General features: G+C 46.7%; 2 protein-coding genes across 2 annotated transcripts; both read left to right on the forward strand.

The window, feature by feature from the left end:
* Window positions 1-4,778: 4,778 nt before the first annotated feature.
* Window positions 4,779-7,162, forward strand: LOC127312479 (uncharacterized). Its single transcript, XM_051342999.2, has 2 exons — window positions 4,779-5,024; window positions 6,090-7,162. Exon 2 carries the CDS (start codon window positions 6,141-6,143, stop codon window positions 6,936-6,938), a length of 798 nt encoding a protein of 265 aa, XP_051198959.1. The 5' UTR covers window positions 4,779-5,024; window positions 6,090-6,140; the 3' UTR covers window positions 6,939-7,162.
* Window positions 7,163-7,381: 219 nt separating this feature from the next.
* LOC127312478 (probable inactive purple acid phosphatase 28) lies at window positions 7,382-10,818 on the forward strand. Its single transcript, XM_051342998.2, has 4 exons — window positions 7,382-7,623; window positions 7,710-7,860; window positions 9,186-9,577; window positions 10,115-10,818. Exons 1-4 carry the CDS (start codon window positions 7,456-7,458, stop codon window positions 10,559-10,561), a joined length of 1,158 nt encoding a protein of 385 aa, XP_051198958.1. The 5' UTR covers window positions 7,382-7,455; the 3' UTR covers window positions 10,562-10,818.
* Window positions 10,819-22,423: the final 11,605 nt, after the last annotated feature.

A 22,423-nucleotide genomic window follows, 5' to 3' on the forward strand; every position in this document is an offset into this window, starting at 1 on the left:
TACTGCATATTCAATCCTATAATATGTGCATTTTCTGCGATTTTCGAGCAAACGAGGCCAAATTGGCAAAAATCGAAAAATCGACTGGCTGTGCCGACGGTGTCACCGTCGGCACAGCCCGTAGCTGTGCCAAATGGCGAGGTCTGTGCCGACGGTGACACCGTCGGCACAGCCAAAGCGCGCTTTTTTCCGATTCAAATCGAACGATTTCCGCCGGTTCGGGAAAAAAAAAATGAAATCGTGCCGACGGTGAAACCGTCGGCACAAGGGGGCACGTTGACGGCAGCGGCGTGACGGCGAGATGAGTGTGCCGACGATGGGCAGGCCGACGGCCACCGTCCAGCCGTCGGCGTACGCCTGTGCCGACGGTGTCGTGGTACGCCGACGGTGCCCGCGCGAACCCCGACGCCATCTGTGCCGACGCCGGTACGCCGACGGTGACCGTCGGCAGAGACGGTGCCGACGGTGAGCTTACCTGTGCCGACGGTGCGGGGCCGTCGGCCCACGGCGTCTTCCCCGTAGTGTTTCTCATGCCGTTCGGAGCATCCACCTTCGACGCCATTTCCTGTTCAAAAAATGAAACATGTGAGTGGCATTATACAGGAGAAGAAAATTAAAGCCTAACAAATACTCCCTCCGTTCATACTTAATTGGCTTTGATTAGAACCACAGCTAGTACATTTCGAAAGAAAAAAAGAACCACAGCTAGTTCATATGTATTATGTCTCTCTGCATCGATTAAAACCGAACAGAGGTAGTACTGTATTTGGCTGTAGTAAGAGTGCCATTCTTAAGTTCCCAGGTAGGTGCGCGCCTCTGCTTTCCATCCAGCAATGTTAATCTCGTCCTCTAGAAGGGCAACACCAAAACAATGTCTGCTAGAGATTACTATCTCCAACTCTCCAAGCCAACCAAATCGTACAGGGATTGTAAAAATATGCAACCGTACAGAATTCTGTCGTACCTAAGCCTTATAGCAACGTGCAATTACTCAGTTTTAATTTCAATTGGACATCTGATGAACACTCGGTGCACTTCGAAATAAGAGAGCTGCCGTGTGGAGAATCGATCACTCACCTCAGGACGCAGACGAAGCAGGAGCAGGAGCAGCTGATCTGAAGAGGCTGAGCAAAGTCCGGGAGCGCGGCAGGCAGAGGCGGAGGCTGGGGAACACCGGGGGAATGGGAATTGCAGTAGTGAGAAGCTCTCCGTCGATCCGCCGCTATATATACGCACGCCGAGCACGCATGGCTAGAGCCACAGATGGCCGCTTCTCCTCCCCCCTTCCCTTCCGGGTAAACCGCCCGCCGGCTTTCCGGCCGCCCGCGAACGGCAACGCCTCGCTCGTAATTCATGGGTGCGTGGCGTTGCATGGCCGGGGCCACGCTCGGCGGAGAGAACGCCGCTCTGGTGTTTCCCCGATCTGGGCAGTGGTTGCGTCGCCTTTTCCCTCGTCGGGTGTGATATCCTAACGACTTCCACGAAGAAATCTGTGTTGGTCGATTTGACGAGTTCATTTATGCTAACCCTTCTGCGTCAGATGCTATTTCCGGTGCCTTCTAGAAGAAGCTCTGGAAGTTGAAAGTTCAACCGAAAGACTGCACATTCAGCTCACGAGCGGTTCGTCACCGGAGTACGACCAAGGTGCGTTTACAGCTCTCCAACTCCCACGCGTGATATCCTAACGCCTTCCACGAAGAAATCTCTGTTGGTCAAATTCCTTATGTGCTTCACTAGACTATATCAGTTCGGAAAAAAATGAAATCAGCATTATATTTTTCTTTTATCAAAAGAACACCACGTCCCAGCCTCTGATCAAGGCATGCGCAGCTTTTCTTTTAAGAAGAAAAGTGCCAAGCCCCGGTTCCATTTCTGCACACATTCAAACTTTCAAATTTTAACAGCCTCCTCGAAGAAAAACTTAAGGGCATTTCCAGCAGGCGACCTAAACGGACGCTGAGCGACCGTTTACGTTCACGCAGCGCTTCAGCGGGACCACGCAAAGTGAGCGCGCCGTCGCGGCAACGCAAATCTGGCCCAAATATGCGGTAGGTTTGCGTTGCGTAAAGTGACCGCGTTGGTTGCATCCGGACCAGGTAGGCAGTAACTAGGTAAGCAAAATATTCCTTCGTTACTATTGATTGGCAAAAAGGACCATCTTTACAGAAATGGTTAGTCGAGTTAACCTAAAACTACAACGGCCGTACCTACTCGCCGTCGCACGGTCTACCACGGCCTGGGTTACTCGCTGTCGCGCTGCCTATACTGGCCGCCGGAGGGGCCCGCGCCGTCGTCGAAGCGCGAGCACTTCACGCACTCCTTGCGCCACGCACACTGCACATGGGACACCTCGTCTTGCCGCCTGCGGCGTTCGAGGGCTTCTGCCAGAGAGGAGCCCCACATGACTCTCTTGGCCGCTGCCTCCGCCTCCACCGCCTCCGCCGCCTCCATCTCTGCTGCCTCATCCACCGTCGCCGCCTGCACCGCCGCCATCTGGGCGTGGTAGCGGGCCCTGTCCCTAGCTACCGCCGCCACCGCTTCATCCCTGGCGGCTATGGCGTCCGTCAGCTCCCGGTTCTCCTGCTCGACCCGCGCGGGAGAAGAGCCCCTTCGCGCGAGCGAATCCAGGTCGGAGCACATGTCCCCCCGAGCCATGGTAACCGCATAGTTGTGGGCTTCCTCCTCCGTTGCCCAAGCCTAACAGTGTTGGGCGTCCCCAGCTAGGGTGTCGAACGACGCAACAGAAGCTGCTGGCCGCCAACGCACTCGAAGCGGCTGGGTACGTCGTCGTCGGTGATGTCGTGGGTGACAGGGTCCGTGGGTGGGGCCGCCGGCAACGGAGGGGCCGCCATCTTCGCACGCGCCTCCGCGAGCACCGCCCTGGCCTCGGCGAGCTCGGCCCTGGCCGCCGCGAGGCGCTGCCTAGCGCGCGCCCTGTCGCCTCCTCCTCCGCAACCTCCGCATTCGCCTCCGCCGCCTCCAGGTCCAGCTGCTCGGCCTGAAACGCGTCGGCGGCTATCTGCTCGTCCTCCTCCGGGTGGACTTGGCGGCACATCTGAACAACTTGATCCCAGCTAAGGTTGTGCTCGGCGATGGATGGATGCTAGGGTTTAGCTTGGAGTGTGCCCGTCACCCCCGCCGGTGTCCACCATATATAGCCACGGCAGGGAGGGAAACGGCGTTGCCGCGCGCGCGAAACGCCAGCGAAACACGCCAATGTGTTGGGCAAGCGCGGGAACGACCGTCGTCACACGGACACCGGCGAAAATATTTGCACTCTAGTGGGGGGGGGGGGGTTAAGGTTCCAAACAACAGGTAGGAAAATAGGTGTCACACCCCTAAAGTTGACTAAAGCATACATAGACTTAGAAGAATAAACACCATTAGTTTGTAAGGACCAGAGAAGCTGATCATCCTCCTCATAGAAAATAATAGTGTTGACAATGACCAAAAGCTCATGCCACTGGGACATAATCTCATCAGAGAAGGTTCTTCTAAAATTGCATCTAACAATTGTCCCATCCCATAGCTCAGCTACAGTTTTAAACTGTTGATTGGACACAAAATAAATGTCAAAAAACTGAGTGGCTAAATTGGTATTTTCAAACTAAATGTCCTCCCAAAACTTGACACTTTTAACATTTCCAAGTTTCCATTTATAACCAAATTTAATTAACGGCCTCGGTTGCCCACATAATTCTTTTCCAAAAATTAGAGGGTTGTGTGTCATGGAAACAAAGAATATTAGGATCCCTGGTATTATACTTACTATCAATAATCTTTTTTTCATAGAGTTCCTTCCCCCTGAAGATATTTCTTAACCCAGGAGCCTAAGAGACATATATTTAAATATTGTAAATGTGGTATACCCATGCCACCAAACTCCTTCCTCATTCACACAGAGGGCCAATTTGCTAGATGGATTTTATGATTACCCTCTTCGTCATTCCACAAACAATTAGCTAGCTGCGTATTTATCATCTTCAAACCGATTTAGAGAATTTTAAAAAGGAAAACATGTAAAGAGGAATACTAGCTAGCACAGACTTCACTAACTCTTTGTTTTTTTTTTTTTTGCCGCAGAAGACATCAGTTTACTTCTCCACCCTATCATTCTACCAAGCAAAGCATCTACTAGAGGCAACAAATCCTCTCTCTTCAACTTATCATGGTGTAAAAGTACACCTAAATATTTGATTGGAAAGTAACCCAACACACACCCAAAAATATGTACAATTGGACTACATTCCTCGGTACCTAATAAGTTGATTGGAATCAGCTCACTTTTATGATAGTTAAATCTCGTACCAGAAATTTGTTCAAAACAAGTCAATACCCATTTGAAATTAGTTGCTGCCCTAGTATCATTTTCCAAAAAAAAAGTAAGGTGTCATCAGCATATTACAAACACACCACCCCCACCCCTCCCCCAATGAAAAAACGAAAGAGCTACGCGGCGGCGCCGCACAAAAGGCTTGCCCGTGCGACGGGTGACGTCAGCAAGATAGCGACTGGTCTAGACTAGCGAAAACAGAAATCAAACGGCCTACACTAGCTCCGCGGTGCATATATCTCAATAAAATATAGTTCACATGAATCCTAACCGTAAGAAACATTTCGTGTACCGTCTAGCGCTATTCACTCTTATTTAAATAAAATATATAAAAAACGGGTGAGTTTGTTTTATTTTCGATTTCGAATCCGTTGTGTATGCAGGCAATATCCACCGTCAGATTCGTCTCCGGAGTAGACTTTTTGATTTTTTCCTCTCCATCGCCCCGTATCCCCCTCCTCTCCCGAGTCCCCCAACAAATCTCCAGCCCGCCCCTCCCCACCGCCGTGCCCTAGAGCTGCTGCCGTGCCGTCCCTAAGCATCGCCGCCGACGCCTCACCCCACACCTCCATCCGCCCCGCATCAACCAACTCTCACGCGCGTAGCCGCCGCCGTCGCCGTCCCCGTCCTTCCGCATCGGGTCCCTGCTGCTGTCTCCGGTCCGTCCGCAACCCGGCCATCGGTGTTCGAGGTACGAGCTCTCTGTTAGTTAAATCTCACCAAACTCTACCGGTTCTGGGCGTGCCGGTGCGCGCGCACCTTCTAGATCCGCACTCTGGTGGCGGCGGTCGGTCGATTGAGGGTTGGGCTACACAAGTTAGGTCAATCGATTTACTTGGCCGACTAGGATTTATGTTTGCAAGAAATGGGCGTAGAGGATAATAAACTCTGGTTTAGAATTGATAAGTTGCCCCCAAATCCTGTTACCCAACTATAATCCTTTGCACATCAATTATTAGTTAGTCTTACTACTCCCTTGCATAGCGTACGACCTATTGTTTACTACTCCCTTGCATAGCATACGACTTATTGTTTACTGTTGTCGAGCGTCGCCTAGTTGTTTCATAAGCACCGTGCAAATAATTACTTCACGTTTATACAAATAGCCTACATGTGCTGCTCGATTCTGATAACCATTATAGGCAGCCTGATTGTTTGTGTCCTTAAAAATCTGTAGTCTGTCCCAAATAGCTTGTTCTGTTAGCGGTTGTGTCTGAAAAGACCTTGAAGCAGATGTGTTGCTTTGGGTACATAACTCAGAAATCTGAATTGTTGGCTAGTGGATACTATTGAGCTGCTACCTCATTCCCTTAACTTCACAGGACATCTTTAAGGTCTTGATACCATGTAATTTGCACTTTATAGTAAAGTAAATATTTACGTACTTAGTTGGCAGAAAAGGAATCTCTACTATGATTGTTCAGTTCTTATATGTGGAGTTCTTTTTTTTTTGTGTGTGATATGCACATACATATTGCTGTTTTGATGCGTTGGTTTGTATAACTTTAAGCATTACTGGTTGCGATTATATGGCAGCGCCTTATGTAGAATTTGTTTTAGCACCGTGGGTGATTATTTTTTCCCTAGTGGTGGCCAAGTTCCTTAGGTTATTGTTACAGTAAATTGGTAACAAAACGGGCTCTCAACTTGTTTGTTGTGTGAACTTCTGACATAGCCCTACAGCCGTTCATTGTGGTTAAAAGCTTATATGATCTCCTCGCTTCACTACTAACGATAGAGTTTCTTTTCCTTGCAGGATATTGAGATTGCTCGTCTTGTATAACTTCTTTTTCCTGGGTGCATCAAGATGTCTGGAAATGATTCTCAGGCTGCTGCTGACAGAATAAAGGCCCAGGCCATGTCAAATGCCAAGGGATTGAGCAGGGCTCAAGCTGAGCGTGCAGCGGAAGCTGCTGCTCGCAATGTCAATGCCTATGGGCAGAAGGAAGAGGGGCCAAGTCGCTGGCAGGAGAGGAAGGAAGCCAAGAGACAGATGTACCTGATGAGTACAGAGAAGGCTGTGAGGCTAGGTGTGAAGCCAAATGCTGTACCAACTTCTAATGCTGGTGGCCAATGTCAGAAGTGCTTCCAGACTGGGCATTGGACATACGAGTGCAAGAATGAACGGGTCTACATGATGCGACCCTCAAGGACAGAGCAGCTTAAGAACCCCAGGCTGAAGAAACCGTATCTGCCAGCTTCCTCTCAGTTCGTGAACCCTGATCTCGAGAAGGAAATGGAGGAGGAAAGGAAGCTGATGAGAGAGAAGCTGAAGAAGGAAAAGTCTGAAAGAAGGAAGGTGAAGAGCAAGTCGAAGAGCAAGAGGAAACACCGTGCCTCGGTGTCTGACTCAGACTCTGACTCCGAATCATCGGTGACTGGCTCTGAGTATTCTTCTGATAGCGGCAGTTCAAGTGACAGCTCCTCGGACTCGGAGGACAACAAGAAGCGCCGGCGCAAGACGAAGCAGAAGAAGAGAAGGCACCGGAGGGACAGCACGTCGTCGTCGGCATCTGAATCTGAATCCGAGTCTGATTCTGATTCTGAGGACGATAAGGGCAGCCGAAGGAAGAGCAAGAAGCGCAGCGACAAGCGTCGCTCCTGAAGGGCGATGAGGACGCTAAATGTGATCAAATTATGCCCGCATATCGTTTCTTTTCATCGCAGTCATAGCTTCGTGTAATGCAAGGCGCCCTCTGAGAGATAAATCTCAAATGTATGAGTTGATTTGCTGAACGCTTGTTGTTTCCTAGTACTATTGTTTTCCCTGTACTAAGAAGTAGCACCCTTTTTCTTGAAAGATTACTAAAAACTCAGTCAGAAGTTCTTTAGATGTTCCCTGATCTATTCTAGTTTGGTGCTCGTGAGCAAAAGCAAATGCTGCTACTATATTCATCATCATCCTGTAAACTTGCAAGCTTGTTGCGCTGCTTAAATTTTCTGTAATCAGTTGATGATTTTGTCTCAGAGAGTATTCGTCTGCCTTTCCTTTGCAAGGCTTGTTCTGCTAAAGTTTTCTGTAAAACCATTTGGTTTTACTTCAGAGAGTAGTAACCACCTGACGGTTTGACTTTTAACCAGTCTTCGGCGAGTCGAGCGCGCAGTGTCGGGGCAGCGGCGAGATGCCGCCGGTGAGCAGCTTCTTGTCCGTGCTCCTCATCTGCCTCCTCTCCGTCCTCCTCCTCCGCCTCTCCACCCTGCTCGACCCCGGCGCCGCCGTGCCCCGCGTCAAGAGGTCCGCTCCCTTGCCCCTCCGCTTCCGCCATGACGGAGCGTTCAAGATCCTCCAGGTCGGTAGCTTGTTTGCTCGCTCGTCGCCCCGCTTTCCCCGCGCCTTGTCCGCTGACACTGCTTGCTCGCTCGCTGGCATTGTCAGGTGGCTGATATGCACTTCGGCAACGGCGCCGCCACGCGCTGCAGGGACGTGGCGCCGGAGGTCGGCGGCGCGCTCTGCTCCGACCTCAACACCACACGGTTCCTCCGGCGGCTCATCGAGACCGAGAGGCCCGATCTCATAGCCTTCACCGGTGCGTGGTTTGCTCGCCCCGCTACATCTGCTTCTGCGTTCTTCTCTTGCTCCGGAGAGAGATCGCAATTTCACCTCGTGCTATCTCATTTGCACTCTTGCGGGTTGTCGCTGCCATTGATAGCATTATTACAGATTTGTCAGTTGAAGTAATGCAACGGCCATAGATCCAAGTGATTAATTACTTAATTTAGATGTAACGTTCCAGAAATACACAACAAGTTAGTGCCCCGTGTGGTAGTAGTTTGATGGAGCTTGTAGGTTGAATACATGAATGCTTTCCATTTGCATCCAGTGGAGATGTCCGGATCTTTTAGCAATGTGTTCCACTCTTATCGCCTTTTAGCACATCGACGCTCAGCTGTTAGATTATCTCTTGCCGGCATTTGTACAACCCCGTGGATATTTACTTCACATACAATGTGGACTCATCACTGATGCTTAGAAGGTGAACACTGTGTGGATTTTTTTTGATGGTCAACACTGTGTGGATAGTACTAAGCTTGCATCCTGCTTCTATATCTTGGTAAGTACCCCTCTTGTGTGCAAGGGATTCATGCAGCTCTCCTCTTGGTTCTGATGATGGGATTTATGCTTCATGACATCAGTAAGGTGATTGGTGCAAAGAGACCAAACCCTGAGAGCAAACTGTTAGGTACATTTAGAATCTGGATCAGATCCACATTCTACAAGAAGATGAGTTATACTTTCCTCTTACGGTCTTACCTGTAATAGAGTGTGGACCATCCCGCATGAAGAAAAGTCGACTGTTATTTTCTTTCATGTCAAATTAGTAGAGTTTGGACTACGGAACAGTATATGGAAGACTCTCAGGATACCTGCTAAAATAAACATGTTTTGTCTTGTGAGTAAATATTTATTGATCACAATCACTGTTTCCCTTTTCTGTTAGCCCCTCTGTGAAAGTTTTATTATAGCTTGATTTAATAAAGAACATGCCATTTTTCAGTACTATATTATGTACTTCCTCTGTCCCAAAATGTAAGGTGTTTAAGGATTGGTCAAAAGTCAAAATTTATTGACTTTGACCAAATACTTAGAAAAATATATTTACATCTACAATATCGAATGGACATATTAAGAAAAAATATACTTTATGGTGAATCTATTCATGTTGGTTCAGTATTGTAAATGTTTATATTTTTGAGTATAAAGTTGGTCAGACTTAAAAAAACGTTGACTTTTGACTAATCCTTAGGCGCCTTACATTTGGGACGGAGGGAGTACTTGTTTCTAGTTCTCTTAATCATCAAATACGGCTAAGCAACTTAAATATTTAATGCTTCTGCTTTAATTTCGAATCAGGGGATAACATATTTGGGGGCAGTGCAACTGATGCAGCAGAATCACTACTCAGAGCAATTAGCCCTGCCATGGAGTACAACGTACCATGGGCTGCCATATTAGGAAATCATGACCAGGAATCCACAATGACGCGAGAGGAACTGATGACGTTCATGTCTTTGATGGATTACTCAGTGTCTCAAGTAAACCCAGCTGGTTTTCTGGTACATGGGTTTGGCAATTATCATGTTGGCATACATGGGACATTTGGATCAGAGTTCGTCAATACTAGTCTGCTTAACCTTTACTTCCTTGATAGTGGAGATCGTGAAGTGGTCGACGGAATTAAAACTTATGGCTGGATCAAAGAATCTCAACTTTCTTGGCTCAGTGCTACTTCCCGAGAACTTCAGGTACTTATGATAAATACTGACTTAATCACATAACTTAAGATCTCACTGTGGAATGTGATGTGTCAGTCATTGCTGATGGATATGCTAGTAACTAGCAGGGACGGAGACAAGGGGGACGAGGGGGGGGGGGGCGCAGCCCCCCCCCTATGCTCATGATTTTCCTTTGAACACAACCCATGACAGCTTCTTATTTGTGTGATTTTAGCTAGTTCTGCCCCCCCTTATACTTTATTCCTGGCTCCGTAACTAGTATAAAGATGTCGTATCTGTTTGTCTATTACCCTTGTCCTTTCTGTATAGTTTGATGAACTTATTTGTAGTCAATCCATTAGACTATTGTTTTGTTCATATTTTACCAGTCTTTGAGTTAATCTCCCATGTCACATTCACACTATTGGATGTTGCACCATGCTCATTAGCTAGTCACATTTCGTTGACTTTTGGTCATTTATCAGCATTGTTTATCATAAATACTATACTGCTTTAAAAATATATGTTTTTTGCAAACCGGGCCCTAAGAATTTTCTTTATTTGCAGCAAAATTTGCATTCCCCTGCACTAGCATTCTTCCACATCCCAATTCCAGAAGTCCGGGAGCTTTGGTATACAGATTTTAAGGGTCAGTATCAGGAGGGAGTGGCTTGCTCATTAGTAAATTCTGGTGCCCTTGGCACTCTCGTCTCCATGGGAGATGTAAAAGGCGTCTTTCTTGGTCATGATCATCTTAATGATTTCTGTGGCAACCTTAATGGGATACAGTTCTGTTATGGTGGCGGCTTTGGTTACCATGCTTATGGAAGATCTGGTTGGCCCAGGAGAGCTCGCGTGATTCATACTGAGCTGAAGAAAAGGCAGGGATCATGGGCGGCGGTCGAGTCGATACAGACCTGGAAGTTGCTAGACGACGAAAAGCTTTCCAAAATTGACGAGCAGGTTCTCTGGAGACACGACGACGACGATTCTGACCACAGCCTCTACTTGTAAGATCATGAGGCTAAGGTCTATCTGTATGTTGTACAACACGATTTAACCACGTACAGTCAGTACTTCAGTTTTGTAGGTTAGATCAACTCTTGGCAAGCTGGTTTGCCATGGACCAAATTAGTCACCACGTGTGTATGTTATTGTTGTATCTTGTTGATGCGCCACTTCCTTGCTTGGGCTATTGTAATCAGTTCTGAATATGCTGTGAAGAGACAATTTGTTTCCTTGTGGCAGTTAGCATCATGTTTGTTTGGTTTTCTGTGGAAGCAGTTAGCCAGAATATTACTTTTTACTGTATATTATTAGGCAATTTCCCATTTGCGTTTTTTTTCTTCACTCAGTTAAATTGGGAAACATATGCCTGCTAATAATAAGAAGCCACATGTTTCTTTCGCAAAAAAAAAGCCACATGTTTAAGAAATAATATTTTTTTTTTGGATTGGACAAAACGCATGATCATGATGTGATGCCATTTAGAAAAGTAATCCCACAAGAATTGAGATCGTATGAATTATGTACTCCCTCCATGGGAAAAGATCGACGCCGAGCCAAAGCATCGCTCGCGTATCTAAGTAGTATACAGTCCACGATCAATTAAATCCGATAGGAGTTAGTAGTTAGAGCACCTTCAACCGTTGGTGCTTCCCACGGCCAAATTCAGGGTGAAGTACCGCTGGATTGGACGGAATTTTGGCGTGGGGAGCGCCGAACTTCCAGTCGTCCCTCAGCTAGGCGCCCGACGATTAACGTATTTGACTTTATTTTCACAAATAAATAAACTCACAGTTAAGCGTATTTAACAAATTTTGACCAATATTTGGTCTATCTTCACAAATAAACATTACTGTAAGGGTATTTTACCCTTATCCATTATTTTGGTAACAATGACACCGTGCTAGAGTATTTGACCTAATACGTTTATAAGGATTGTCTCAGGTATTAGGCAAAGAGGCATAAATGGTGTATCAAAGGAACAAGAAGGCTAAAGGAGACCCCCCACTTCAACAACAATCAAAAAGGGGTCTACAGCAGAAATCCGGTTTGCCGCCCGGTCGGCCGGCCACACAACCGGCCAGTCCGGCGAGCAACCCGGTCAACCGGGCGCCAACCGAGCGCCAAACCAGCGCCTAAGTGATCCGGTCTTCGGCCCGGTCTGCCGGCCTCCAGACCGGCGGGCCCGGCGTGCGGACCGGTCGACCGGGCGCCAACCGGGCGCCAACCGGAGGAGCTCCTGGACGAGGCAAAGTGTCCCTCGGTCGGGATCCGATCTACCGTCCGGTCTGGACCGGCAGGTCCGGTCCCTGGCCCGGTCCGACCGGCCTCTGCACCGGACAGTCCGGTCAGTGGTCCGGTTGACCGGGTTTGTCGGGAGAAACGATGAGGTGGCAAGTGACCAACGGCCATATTTCGAAGAACACTATAAATAGGCCTTCTCCTACCTCTGAACAGTTAGGCACTACACTACAAGCTGTTCTTGAGCTCTCTCTCTCTTACTCCATTACTAGAAACACCAAAAGCCTCCGATCTCCCTCCTTCTCCACCCAAACTCAAATCCCTCCGGGGAAACGTTAGAGGAGGACCCGATCTACTGTTCTTCCAAGCCAAATCTCATTCTCCCTTGTATTCATCGAGAAGCTTGCTTCCTAGGGTTCCTTGGAAACCCTAGGTGGGAAAGAGGAGTCTGGAAGCATCCGGGCTGTGGATTTGCTCCGGGCAAGATTGTGAAGGTTTGGAGGCTACCTCAAAGTCTACCACAACTGAGTGAGCTATTCCTTCGTGGGATAGGCTCCGGAGAATAGGGTGAGCCTTCGTGGCGTGGGGAATCCTTCGTGGGACCTCCACCCCTCCAAACGTGACGTACCTTCTTGCAAAGGAAGGGAACACGGGAATACATCCTCGTCTCCGCGTGCTATCGGTTATCTCTAACCGAACTCCTTACTTGTGATTTAACTGCCTGTGAGAGCCTTCGTGCTCGAGTTAGTTGTATCCTCATATAGGTTGCTTCACCTAGTTTGCATTAGGCTCACCTTTATATTCCGCCAAGCCTAATATTGCAAAGAAATAATTAAAATCTGTAGAAACCTATTCACCCCCCTCTAGGTTTACCATCTCTATACTTTCAATTGGTATCAGAGCCTGGACTCTTATTAAGGGCTTCACCGCCTTAAGAGTGAGATGGATAAACTATTCGAGGGTCTAGATGAAGACTCTAACCTTTCGGTTAAAGAGATGAAATCTAGATTCTTGGCATATGATGCCGAGAAGAAGAAAAAGGAGGATGAACTACAAAGCCAAATGGCAGAGATGTCTGCCATGCTTTAGAACTTGACTAGTGGGCCTCCTAGTACGGCTTCGGCCTCCCTAGGGAGCTATCGTGAAGTCAACCATGACTATCCCAAAAACACTTCACCCATGCCTCATATAAACCATAGTGGGAATGTTCCCCATTTTGATGGAACTCACTTTCCTTTTTGGAAATCTTCTATGGAATCTCATATTCGCAGCTGCAGTGTGGAGCTATAAGAGATCATTATTCATGGATACCGGGAGCCACAAGATCCCATTCGGTTGACCTCCACCGAATTCTACAACCGTCAACTCAATGCCTCCGCATGTGACAAGATTAGGAGTGGCATCAACCGCAAGCTCCTTGATCAAGTCAATGACATAGACTCCGCTAAAGAGTTGTGGGATCGAATCATAATACTCCAAGAGGGAACCGATTTGATCAAATCAGCTCTTTATGAGACCGCTAAGCAAGAGGCCCATCAGTTCATGATCCGAGAAGGAGAATCCGTGGCCGATGCTTATGCAAGGCTAGGTGCTCTTAGAGTGAGGGTCAAGGTACTAGGAGTTGAGAAGTACAATGACGGCTTAGAGATGAATGAAGCATTCATAAAGTCCAAGGTCATTGCTATGATTGCCGTCAATCAAGAAGACACCAACCTTGCACTCAACTTGCAAATCATGACCAAGAGTGCCGATCTCAACTCCAATGATCTAGTCTCCTATGTGGCCGCCAATGAAAACATGGCCAAAGCGGGAAAGAGGCTCATGGCAATGAACCGTGTTGATGAAGCCTCACACAACCATGAAGCGCCACACAACCTTGCTCTCAAAGCTAGGGCCGATCATGGAAGCAAAGAAGACTATGAAATTGAAGAAGATGAAGAGATGACTTCAACTAGTGACATTGCTACCGACTTTGCTTTCTTTGCCAAAAAATACAAGGCAAAGTTCCCAATGCTCCTCAATGACAAGAAGAAGAAGAGAACTTGCTACAATTGTGATGAAGATAGCCACTTTGCAAATGAGTGCCCTTATGAGAAAAGGGTAGACAAGCCAAGATTCATCAAAGGGGTCAAGCCAAGATTGAAGCCAAACCCAATCAACGATCGATACAAGAAGAACAAGGGAAGAGCCTTTATTGGGGCCGAGTACTTGTCCGATGATGAAGAGGAAGATGAGGAGAAGGAGGCCGGGGTGGCCGGTTTGGCTTTCTCTAAGCCCGTGTCACTCTTCACATATGACTACTCCAAGGACTACTCCACGGAGAATGATGTTGGATCTTCCTTCATGGCAAGAACAACTCAAGATGATGACTTCGATGACTCTCCCTCCTCTACAATCGTTGGCTCTTGTCTTATGGCAAGGGAAACCAAGGTAATGGAACCTCCACCTTCCCTATCTAGTGTTCTTGATGATGAAAACGAAAATCAAGAAGAATTAATTGTGCTTAAGGAACTCTATGATGTTAGATGCACCCTTCGTGGTGAAGCTCTTGTCAAGTTTGATTTCTTGATGGACTCACTCAAGGAAAAAAGATGAGTCCATTGAGGAATTAGAATATCATTTGAATGAGAAGGAATGGAGATTCAATCTCCTAAGAGAAGAGCTAAAAACCGAAAGGTGCATATCTCAAGGCCTTAAGCAACAAATTGAAACTTATGAACTTGATAAAGTTAAGGACCTAGAAACTATTGATAGGGCTCAATCATTGACTCAAGAGCTCAATGCCTCAAAGGAGGAGCTTGAAGTTGCTCATGCTTCTCTCACTAGGGATCTTGACCACCTTGAAAAGGCTAACAAGCTTGTTAAGAATGAGCTCAAGAAACTTGGAGATAACCATGACCTACTCCAAGAAACCTACAAAAAGGATCTTGGATCAATGAAGGATCCCATTGTTGTTGAAAAGCTTGCTTGTTCCTCCACTTCCTTTACTAGTGAGCATGCTAAACTTGTTGAGGAACATGTTCATTTACAAGAGGAACTCTATTTGCATGTTGAGACCAATGCATATCTTGAATCCTTGGTGACCAAATATGGTCTCGACTATCATCCTAATGAATCTTCTTGTGAGCAAGCATCTATTCTCGAGGAAAATGTTAGGTTAACAAAGGAACTTGCAAAGTTCACCACCGCCAAGAACAAGATGGGATTGGATGACCTCTTGAGTAAGCAAAGGTCAAACAATCAAAAGTTTGGACTTGGATATGTTCCCAAGTCTCACAAGAAGAACAACTACAAGAAGGAGAAACCCGCTCAAGATAAGAACAAGAAGGTCACTAATAATGGCAAAGCCTCAAAGGGCAAAGCCACTAGTGGTGACCGCACGGGGCCAAACGATCACTATGCATTATTTGTTGATTATTATGGTGATGTCTATGCTAACTATGTTGGCCCTCCTAATGGCTATGCTTATAGAGAGTACTCAATTTGGGTACCAAAAGATATTGTTGCCATTGCAAAGGAACCCATTAATCAATGGGTTCCTAAATCCTCTACTTGATTTTGTAGGGGTATTCCTCCGGTGGTCCAAAATGGGTGTTTGATAGTGGATGCACCAATCATATGACCGGAGGAAGAGGTGTGCTTGATCAATTCATTGAAGATATCAACAAGAAGTCAAGCATCACCTTTGGTGACAACTCAAAGGGAAAGGTACTTGGGTATGGCAAGGTAGCAATCTCTAAGGACTTGTGCCTTGAGACGGTTATGCTTGTTGAATCCCTTGGCTATAACTTACTTTCTATATATCATCTTGCCGATGCCGGTTACAATTCATATTTCACTAATTATTGTGTGAAAGTCTTTAGGAGTGACAATCTCAAATTGGTCCTTGTTGGATATGTGGAGAACAACCTTTACGTGGTTGACCTCTCGAAAGAGAGCTCCTCTCCCTACACATGTCTAATGGCGGCCAATCATGACAAAGGTTGGTTGTGGCATCGCCGCCTTGGTCATGTTAACATGAGAAATCTTAAACAACTCCTAAAGGGTGAGCACATTGTGGGACTAACCGGCATTTCTTTTGAGAAAGATCGTGTTTGCAGTGCATGTGTAGCCGGAAAGCAACTCAAGAAGAAACATCCTATCAAGAGTATTGTTACCACATCTAGGCCTTTGGAGCTCCTTCATTTGGATCTCTTTGGGCCATCACATTATGATACTCTTGGTGGGAGCAAGTATGGACTTGTCATTGTTGATGATTACTCAAGATACTCTTGGGTCTTTCTCCTTAATTCTAAGGACGAGACCCATAGAGAGTTCATCACCTTCGCCAAGAAAGCTCAACGTATGTACGAATCCGAGATCAAGGCAATTAGGACCGACAATGGCACCGAGTTTAAGAACTACACTATGCAAGAGTTTGTTGATGATGAGGGCATCAAGCATGAGTTCTCGGCGCCATACACCCCTCAACAAAATGGTGTTGTTGAAAGGAAGAACCGGACTATCATTGAGATGGCAAGAACCATGTTGAGTGAATTCAACTCACCCCACAACTTTTGGGGAGAAGCCATCTCTACGGCCGTCCACTACTCCAACCGGCTCTTCCTCCGTCCCCTCCACAACAAAACTCCATACGAGCTTCTTACCAGTAACAAGCCTAATGTCATGTACATTCGTGTCTTTGGATGCAAATGCCTTGTTAAGAACAACAAAGGAAAGCTCGGTAAATTTGAAACTAGAACCATAGAGGGTATATTTGTTGGATATGCGGAGAACTCTCACGCCTATAGATACTACAACCGGTCCACTGGGACTATTGAAGTATCTTGTGACATGGTGTTCTTGGAGGATAATGGCTCCCAAGTGGAGCAAGTTGTTCCATGTGTTGCAGGTAATAATGATGATCCATCTAGTGCCATCAAGCATATGGGCATTGGACACATCCGGCCCATGGAAGTTCATAATGATGATCAAGATGATGGAGTAGATGTATCAAGCACGGCTCAAGTGGAGCCTATCTCAACTCAAGCCGAACCATCAAGTGCAACTCAAGAACCATCCTCTACTCAAGATGAGTCACGTTCCGAAGAACAAGAAGAAAACCCTCATTCCACGGAGCAAGACCATGATGATGATCAAGAAACATCCTCAACTCATGATCAAGCTCAAGTGATCCCTCATGATCAAGCACTAGCAAGAGATGAATTCATTGATCATGAAGGAACCATTCGGAAGATCAAGGCCGCTACAAGGGCAAGTGACATGAAAGTGGATCAAGTCCTTGGTAGCATCTCAAGAGGAGTGGTAACTCGTAGACACCATGCATTACTTATCACTTATTGTCAACATCATGCTTTTGTGTCTAGTTTTGAACCACTTAAGGTACATGAAGCCTTGGTTGATCCGGATTGGGTAATTTCCATGCAAGAAGAATTGGAGTGTTTCACTCGTAATGAAGTATGGTCTCTAAGTTGAGAGACCCAAGGATCATCGCATCAATGTTATTGGGACCAAATGGGTATTCAAGAATACGCAAGATGAGAATGGCATTGTCATACGAAACAAAGCAAGGTTAGTGGCGCAAGGGTTTGCCCAAATAGAAGGTATGGATTTTGAGGATACCTTTGCGCCGGTAGCCCGTCTTGAAGCTATTCGTCTTTTGCTTGCATTTGCATCTTTCCACAATTTCAAACTATATCAAATGGATGTGAAAAGTGCATTTTTGAATGGTCCCCTAAAAGAAACCGCATATGTGGCTCAACCCCCGGGTTTCGAAGACCCATGCCGACCCAACCACGTGTATTTACTCCATAAGGTACTCTACGGTCTCAAGCAAGCTCCACGTGCTTGGTATGAGTTCCTTAGGGATTTATTACTACATGATGGGTTTTGCATGGGTACGGTCGATTCCACCCTTTTCACCAAGCGGGTTAAAGGGGGTGGCCTATTTATATGTCAAATATATGTTGATGATATTATCTTTGGTGGAACTAACCCCAATCATAACAAAGCTTTTGAGCTATTGATGACTAGGAAATTTGAGATGTCCATGATGGGAGAGTTGAAGTTCTTCCTAGGCTTCCAAGTGAGGCAACTTGCAAAAGGCACCTTCATCTCTCAAGAAAAGTATGTGAAGGACATGCTCAAGAAATTCAACATGACCAATTGAAGCCCAATGAAGACACCCATGCCCGTAAAGGGGCAACTTGGCTCATGTGACGGTGAGAAGGATGTGGACATGAAGGTATACTGCTCCATGATAGGATCCTTGCTCTACCTTTGTGCCTCTAGGCCGGATATCATGCTAAGTGTAGGGATGTGTGCTCGTTTTCAATCCGCTCCTAAGGAGAGCCATTTAATGGCGGTCAAACGGATTCTAAGATACCTTGTTCTCACTCCTACTCTCGGGCTATGGTATCCAAAGGGGTCAACCTTTGAACTCATTGGCTATTCGGATTCCGATTGGGCCGGTGATAAGGTTGATCGGAAGTCTACTTTCGGGGCTTGCCAATTTATTGGCCGGTCATTGGTGAGTTGATCATCCAAGAAACAAAACTCCACCGCTCTATCCACCACCGAAGCCGAATACATATCCGCGGCATCTTGTTGCACTCAATTGTTATGGATGAAGCAAACCTTGAAAGACTATGGTGTGTCTCTTGGTACGGTGCCGCTTCTTTGTGACAATGAAAGTGCAATAAAGATCGCCAACAACCCGGTTCAACATTGTCGCACCAAACATATTGACATTCGCCATCACTTCCTACGTGATCATGTTGCCAATAAGGATATTGATCTCACTCATGTGGGAACAACCTACCAATTGGCGGATATTTTCACTAAGCCTTTGGATGAAGCCCGTTTTGTTAACTTGAGAGGAGAACTTGGTATTCTTGATCCTAAAAACATGGATTGATTAACTTCTTGCACTATATTCTTGCATTTATCTTGCTATCTAGCTTAGAGGCATAACACATATGGGAATAGTCATCCTACCATGTCTTGGTATGATGCATACCTATGTGTGCAACATAAATAGACCCAATGTCATTATATGGACCCAAGCATGTCTCTTCGAGGTCTCATGACATTTGCGCTTTCACATAGGGGGAGTAATCCCCCGCCCCTCATTGAGCCTTCATTACAACTTGATTTGACTATATAAGGCCAAATGATCTTATTGCAAAAATCATTTCCAAATTACTTATGATTCTTGATATATATTTCGAATCATGCCCATTGTTGCTATTTACATCTTGTTTGGATTTTCTCTCCAATGGGTATGCCTAGAGAACTTTGTGTTTCCAACCCCATGTCTATGTTCATCTCATCATCATTTATCTATCTATATGTACATGTCATCATCTGAGCATTCACACACATTTACACAAAGAATAGGGGCAAAACGAGACAAAACTAGGCAGTTAGTCCCTGGCCGGTCTCTGGCCCGGTTGGACCGGCCTCTGGGCCGGACCAGCCGGCGCCAGGTCCGGTCGACCGGGCGCCCGACCGGCCGTGCGGCCTGATATGTGTTGGGAGGGGATACCCCTTGGGTCATCTTCCTCATTACCCCCAACTCCCAAACCTCCATGGCTGCCGCTGAAAGGACATATATCTTTTATTTGTGGTTTTGGTGTTGATGACAATAATTTAATATGACCATTTTGTTGTATAAGATTTGTATGATGTAGCGTTGTTCGGTATGCCCAAAAGCTGAAGAGATTTTGAAGATATGATATGCTATCCTTGAGAGATTCTTTTTAGAAGAAAGAATAGAAGAGCAAAGAAGAAAAGAGGAAGAAATGAAAGAAAGAAAGAAGAAAATGAGAAGAAAAGGAAAGAAGAGGAGGGATGGTCGCCGGCGATGGTGCGGGCGGTACCACCGGCCACGCAGCGGCCGGAGCCTCCGGGCTTGGTACCGCCCGTGGTACCGGGGAGCGCCGAGTGGCTCAGTACAATTGCCAGGGGGGTTGGAGCCCCGGCGGTACCTTGGCCGGTACCCCGGCCGGAGGCTCCGGCCTCCCCTCCCGGCCCGCGCGCTCCAGGCCACGTGGCCCGCTCCGGTTGGCCGCGCCCTTCGCCTGGGGGCGGTAGTACCGGCCCAACGTGGCCGGTACTACCGGCCAGCACTCTCCAACGGCAGGATCCCCAGTGGGTATAAATATTCTTCTTCTCCAATTGTTTGTGATGCTCACTTCTTCCCCAAAAAGCAAAACACCATTGTTGAGCCACCAAGAACACCAAATCCATCGAATCTCCTCCCTCAACCACCCAAATCCCTTGTGCTTTGGAGAATCGAAGGAGAAGACCCCGATCTACATCTTCACCGAAGCAATTTGCATTTCCCCCTCATTTTGTTGAGGGCCCCCTTGCTAGTGTTCCTCTTTGGATCCCTAGTTGATTTGTGTTGATGTATTGTTGTTGATTGTTGTGTTGTAGCAGATTTGGGAGCCTCCAATTCGGTTGTGGATGTGTGCCCCAAGAACCTTGTAAAGGCCCGGTTTCCGCCTCGATGAAATCCCTTAGTGGAAGTGGGCTAGGCCTTCGTGGCGTTGCTCACAGGAGATCTGAGTGAAGCCTTCGTGGCTGTTGGTTTGGCTTTCGTAGCAACCACACTCCTCCAAACGTAGACGTACCTTCTTGCAAAGGAAGGGAACTACGGGAATCATCTCCGTGTCATCGCGTGCTCCACTCTCGGTTACCTCTATCCTATTCTATCTCTTATATTGTGTAGCTATATCTTGTGTAGTTGTTTACCTTGTCATATAGGTAAATTCACTTAGTTGCATATCTAGAGAATTTACCTTTGTGTCAAGCCTAAATTGAAAAAGAACTAAAAATTGGGTAGCACCTATTCAACCCCCCCCCCCCCTCTAGGTGCGGCATACGATCCTTTCAATTGGTATCAGAGCCTCGGCTCTTATTTCGGGCTTAACCGCCTAAGAGTATGCCGGACGATGGACCTACGGAAGGGGAGGCTAAGATGGTCATTGATGACCCACAAGTATAGGGGATCGCGGCAGTCTTCGCGGGAAGTAAAACCCAATTTATTGATTCGACACAAGGGGAGACAAAGAATACTTGAAAGCCTTAACAACGGAGTTGTCAATTCAGCTGCACCTGGAAACAGACTTGCTCGCAAGAGTTTATCAGTAGTAACCGTTTTATAGTAGTAGCAGTAGTGAAATAACAGCAGCAGAGTAACACAGACAGCAGTAGTGATTATAGTAAACAGCAGGATTAAAATACTGTAGGCACAGGGATGGATGTCGGGCGTTGCATGGATGAGAGAAACTCATGTAACAATCAAAGCAGGGCATTTGCAGATAATAATAAAGCGGTGTCCAAGTACAAAGCAAACCATAGGCATGTGTTCCATATATAGTCGTACGTGCTCACAATGAGAAACTTGCACAACATCTTTTGTCCTACCAGCCGGTGGCAGCTGGGCCTCTAGGGAATCTACTGGATATTAAGGTACTCCTTTTAATAGAGTACCGGAGCAAAACATTAACACTCCGTGAACACATGTGATCCTCACATCACTACCATCCCCTCCGGTTGTCCCGATTTCTGTCACTTCGGGGCCTTTGGTTCCGGACAGCAACATGTGTATACAACTTGCAGGTAAGATCATAAAACAATGCCTATCATGATGAAATAATAACATGTTCAGATCTGAGATCATGGCACTCGGGCCCTAGTGACAAGCATTAAGCATAACAAGTTGCAACAATATCATCTAAGTACCAATTACGGACACTAGGCACTATGCCCTAACAATCTTATGCTATTACATGACCAATCTCATCCAATCCCTACCATCCCCTTCAGCCTACAGCGGGGGAATTACTCACACATGGATGGGGGAAACATGGATGGTCGATGGAGAGGCGTCGGTGATGATGATGGCGATGATCTCCTCCAATTCCCCGTCCCGGCGGAGTGCCAGAACGGAGTTTCTGGTCCCCGAAACAGAGTTTCGCGATGTGGCGGCGTACTGGAGGGTTTCTGGCGACTTCGACTTCTTTCTCGCGATTTTTAGATCAAACCCTTTAAGTAGTCCAGAGGGGGGCGTCGGAGGCCAGCCGAGGGGGCCACACACTAGGGTGGCGCCCCCCTGGGTCGCGCCGGCCTGGTGTGTGGGGCCCTCGGGCCTCCACCTGGCTTGCCCTTCTGGCTCCCTGAGTCTTCTGGTAAAATAGGCCCATTGATATAAACTCCGAGGATTTTCCCGAAAGTTGAATTTCTGCACAAAAACAAGACACCAGAGCAATTCTGCTTAAAACAGCGTTAGTCCGCGTTAGTTGTATCCAAAATACACAAATTAGAGGCAAAACAATAGCAAAAGTGTTCGGGAAAGTAGATACGTTTTGGACGTATCAACTCCCCCCAAGCTTAGCTTATTGCTTGTCCTCAAGCAATTCAGTTAACAACCGAGTGCGATAAAAGAACTTTCACGAACACATTTGCTCATATGATGTAAATATTCTCATGATATGGCTAACACTTAGGCAATTCATAATAAGGTACATGCAAATAAGATCATCCAATAGATATATCAATCATGGAAAGGTACCAACAATTAATAATAAGCATCATGAATCATGTCTATAAGCAGTATTGCAA

This window comes from Lolium perenne, chromosome 7, assembly GCF_019359855.2.
Source record: "Lolium perenne isolate Kyuss_39 chromosome 7, Kyuss_2.0, whole genome shotgun sequence".
NCBI classification, from domain to species: domain Eukaryota; kingdom Viridiplantae; phylum Streptophyta; class Magnoliopsida; order Poales; family Poaceae; genus Lolium; species Lolium perenne.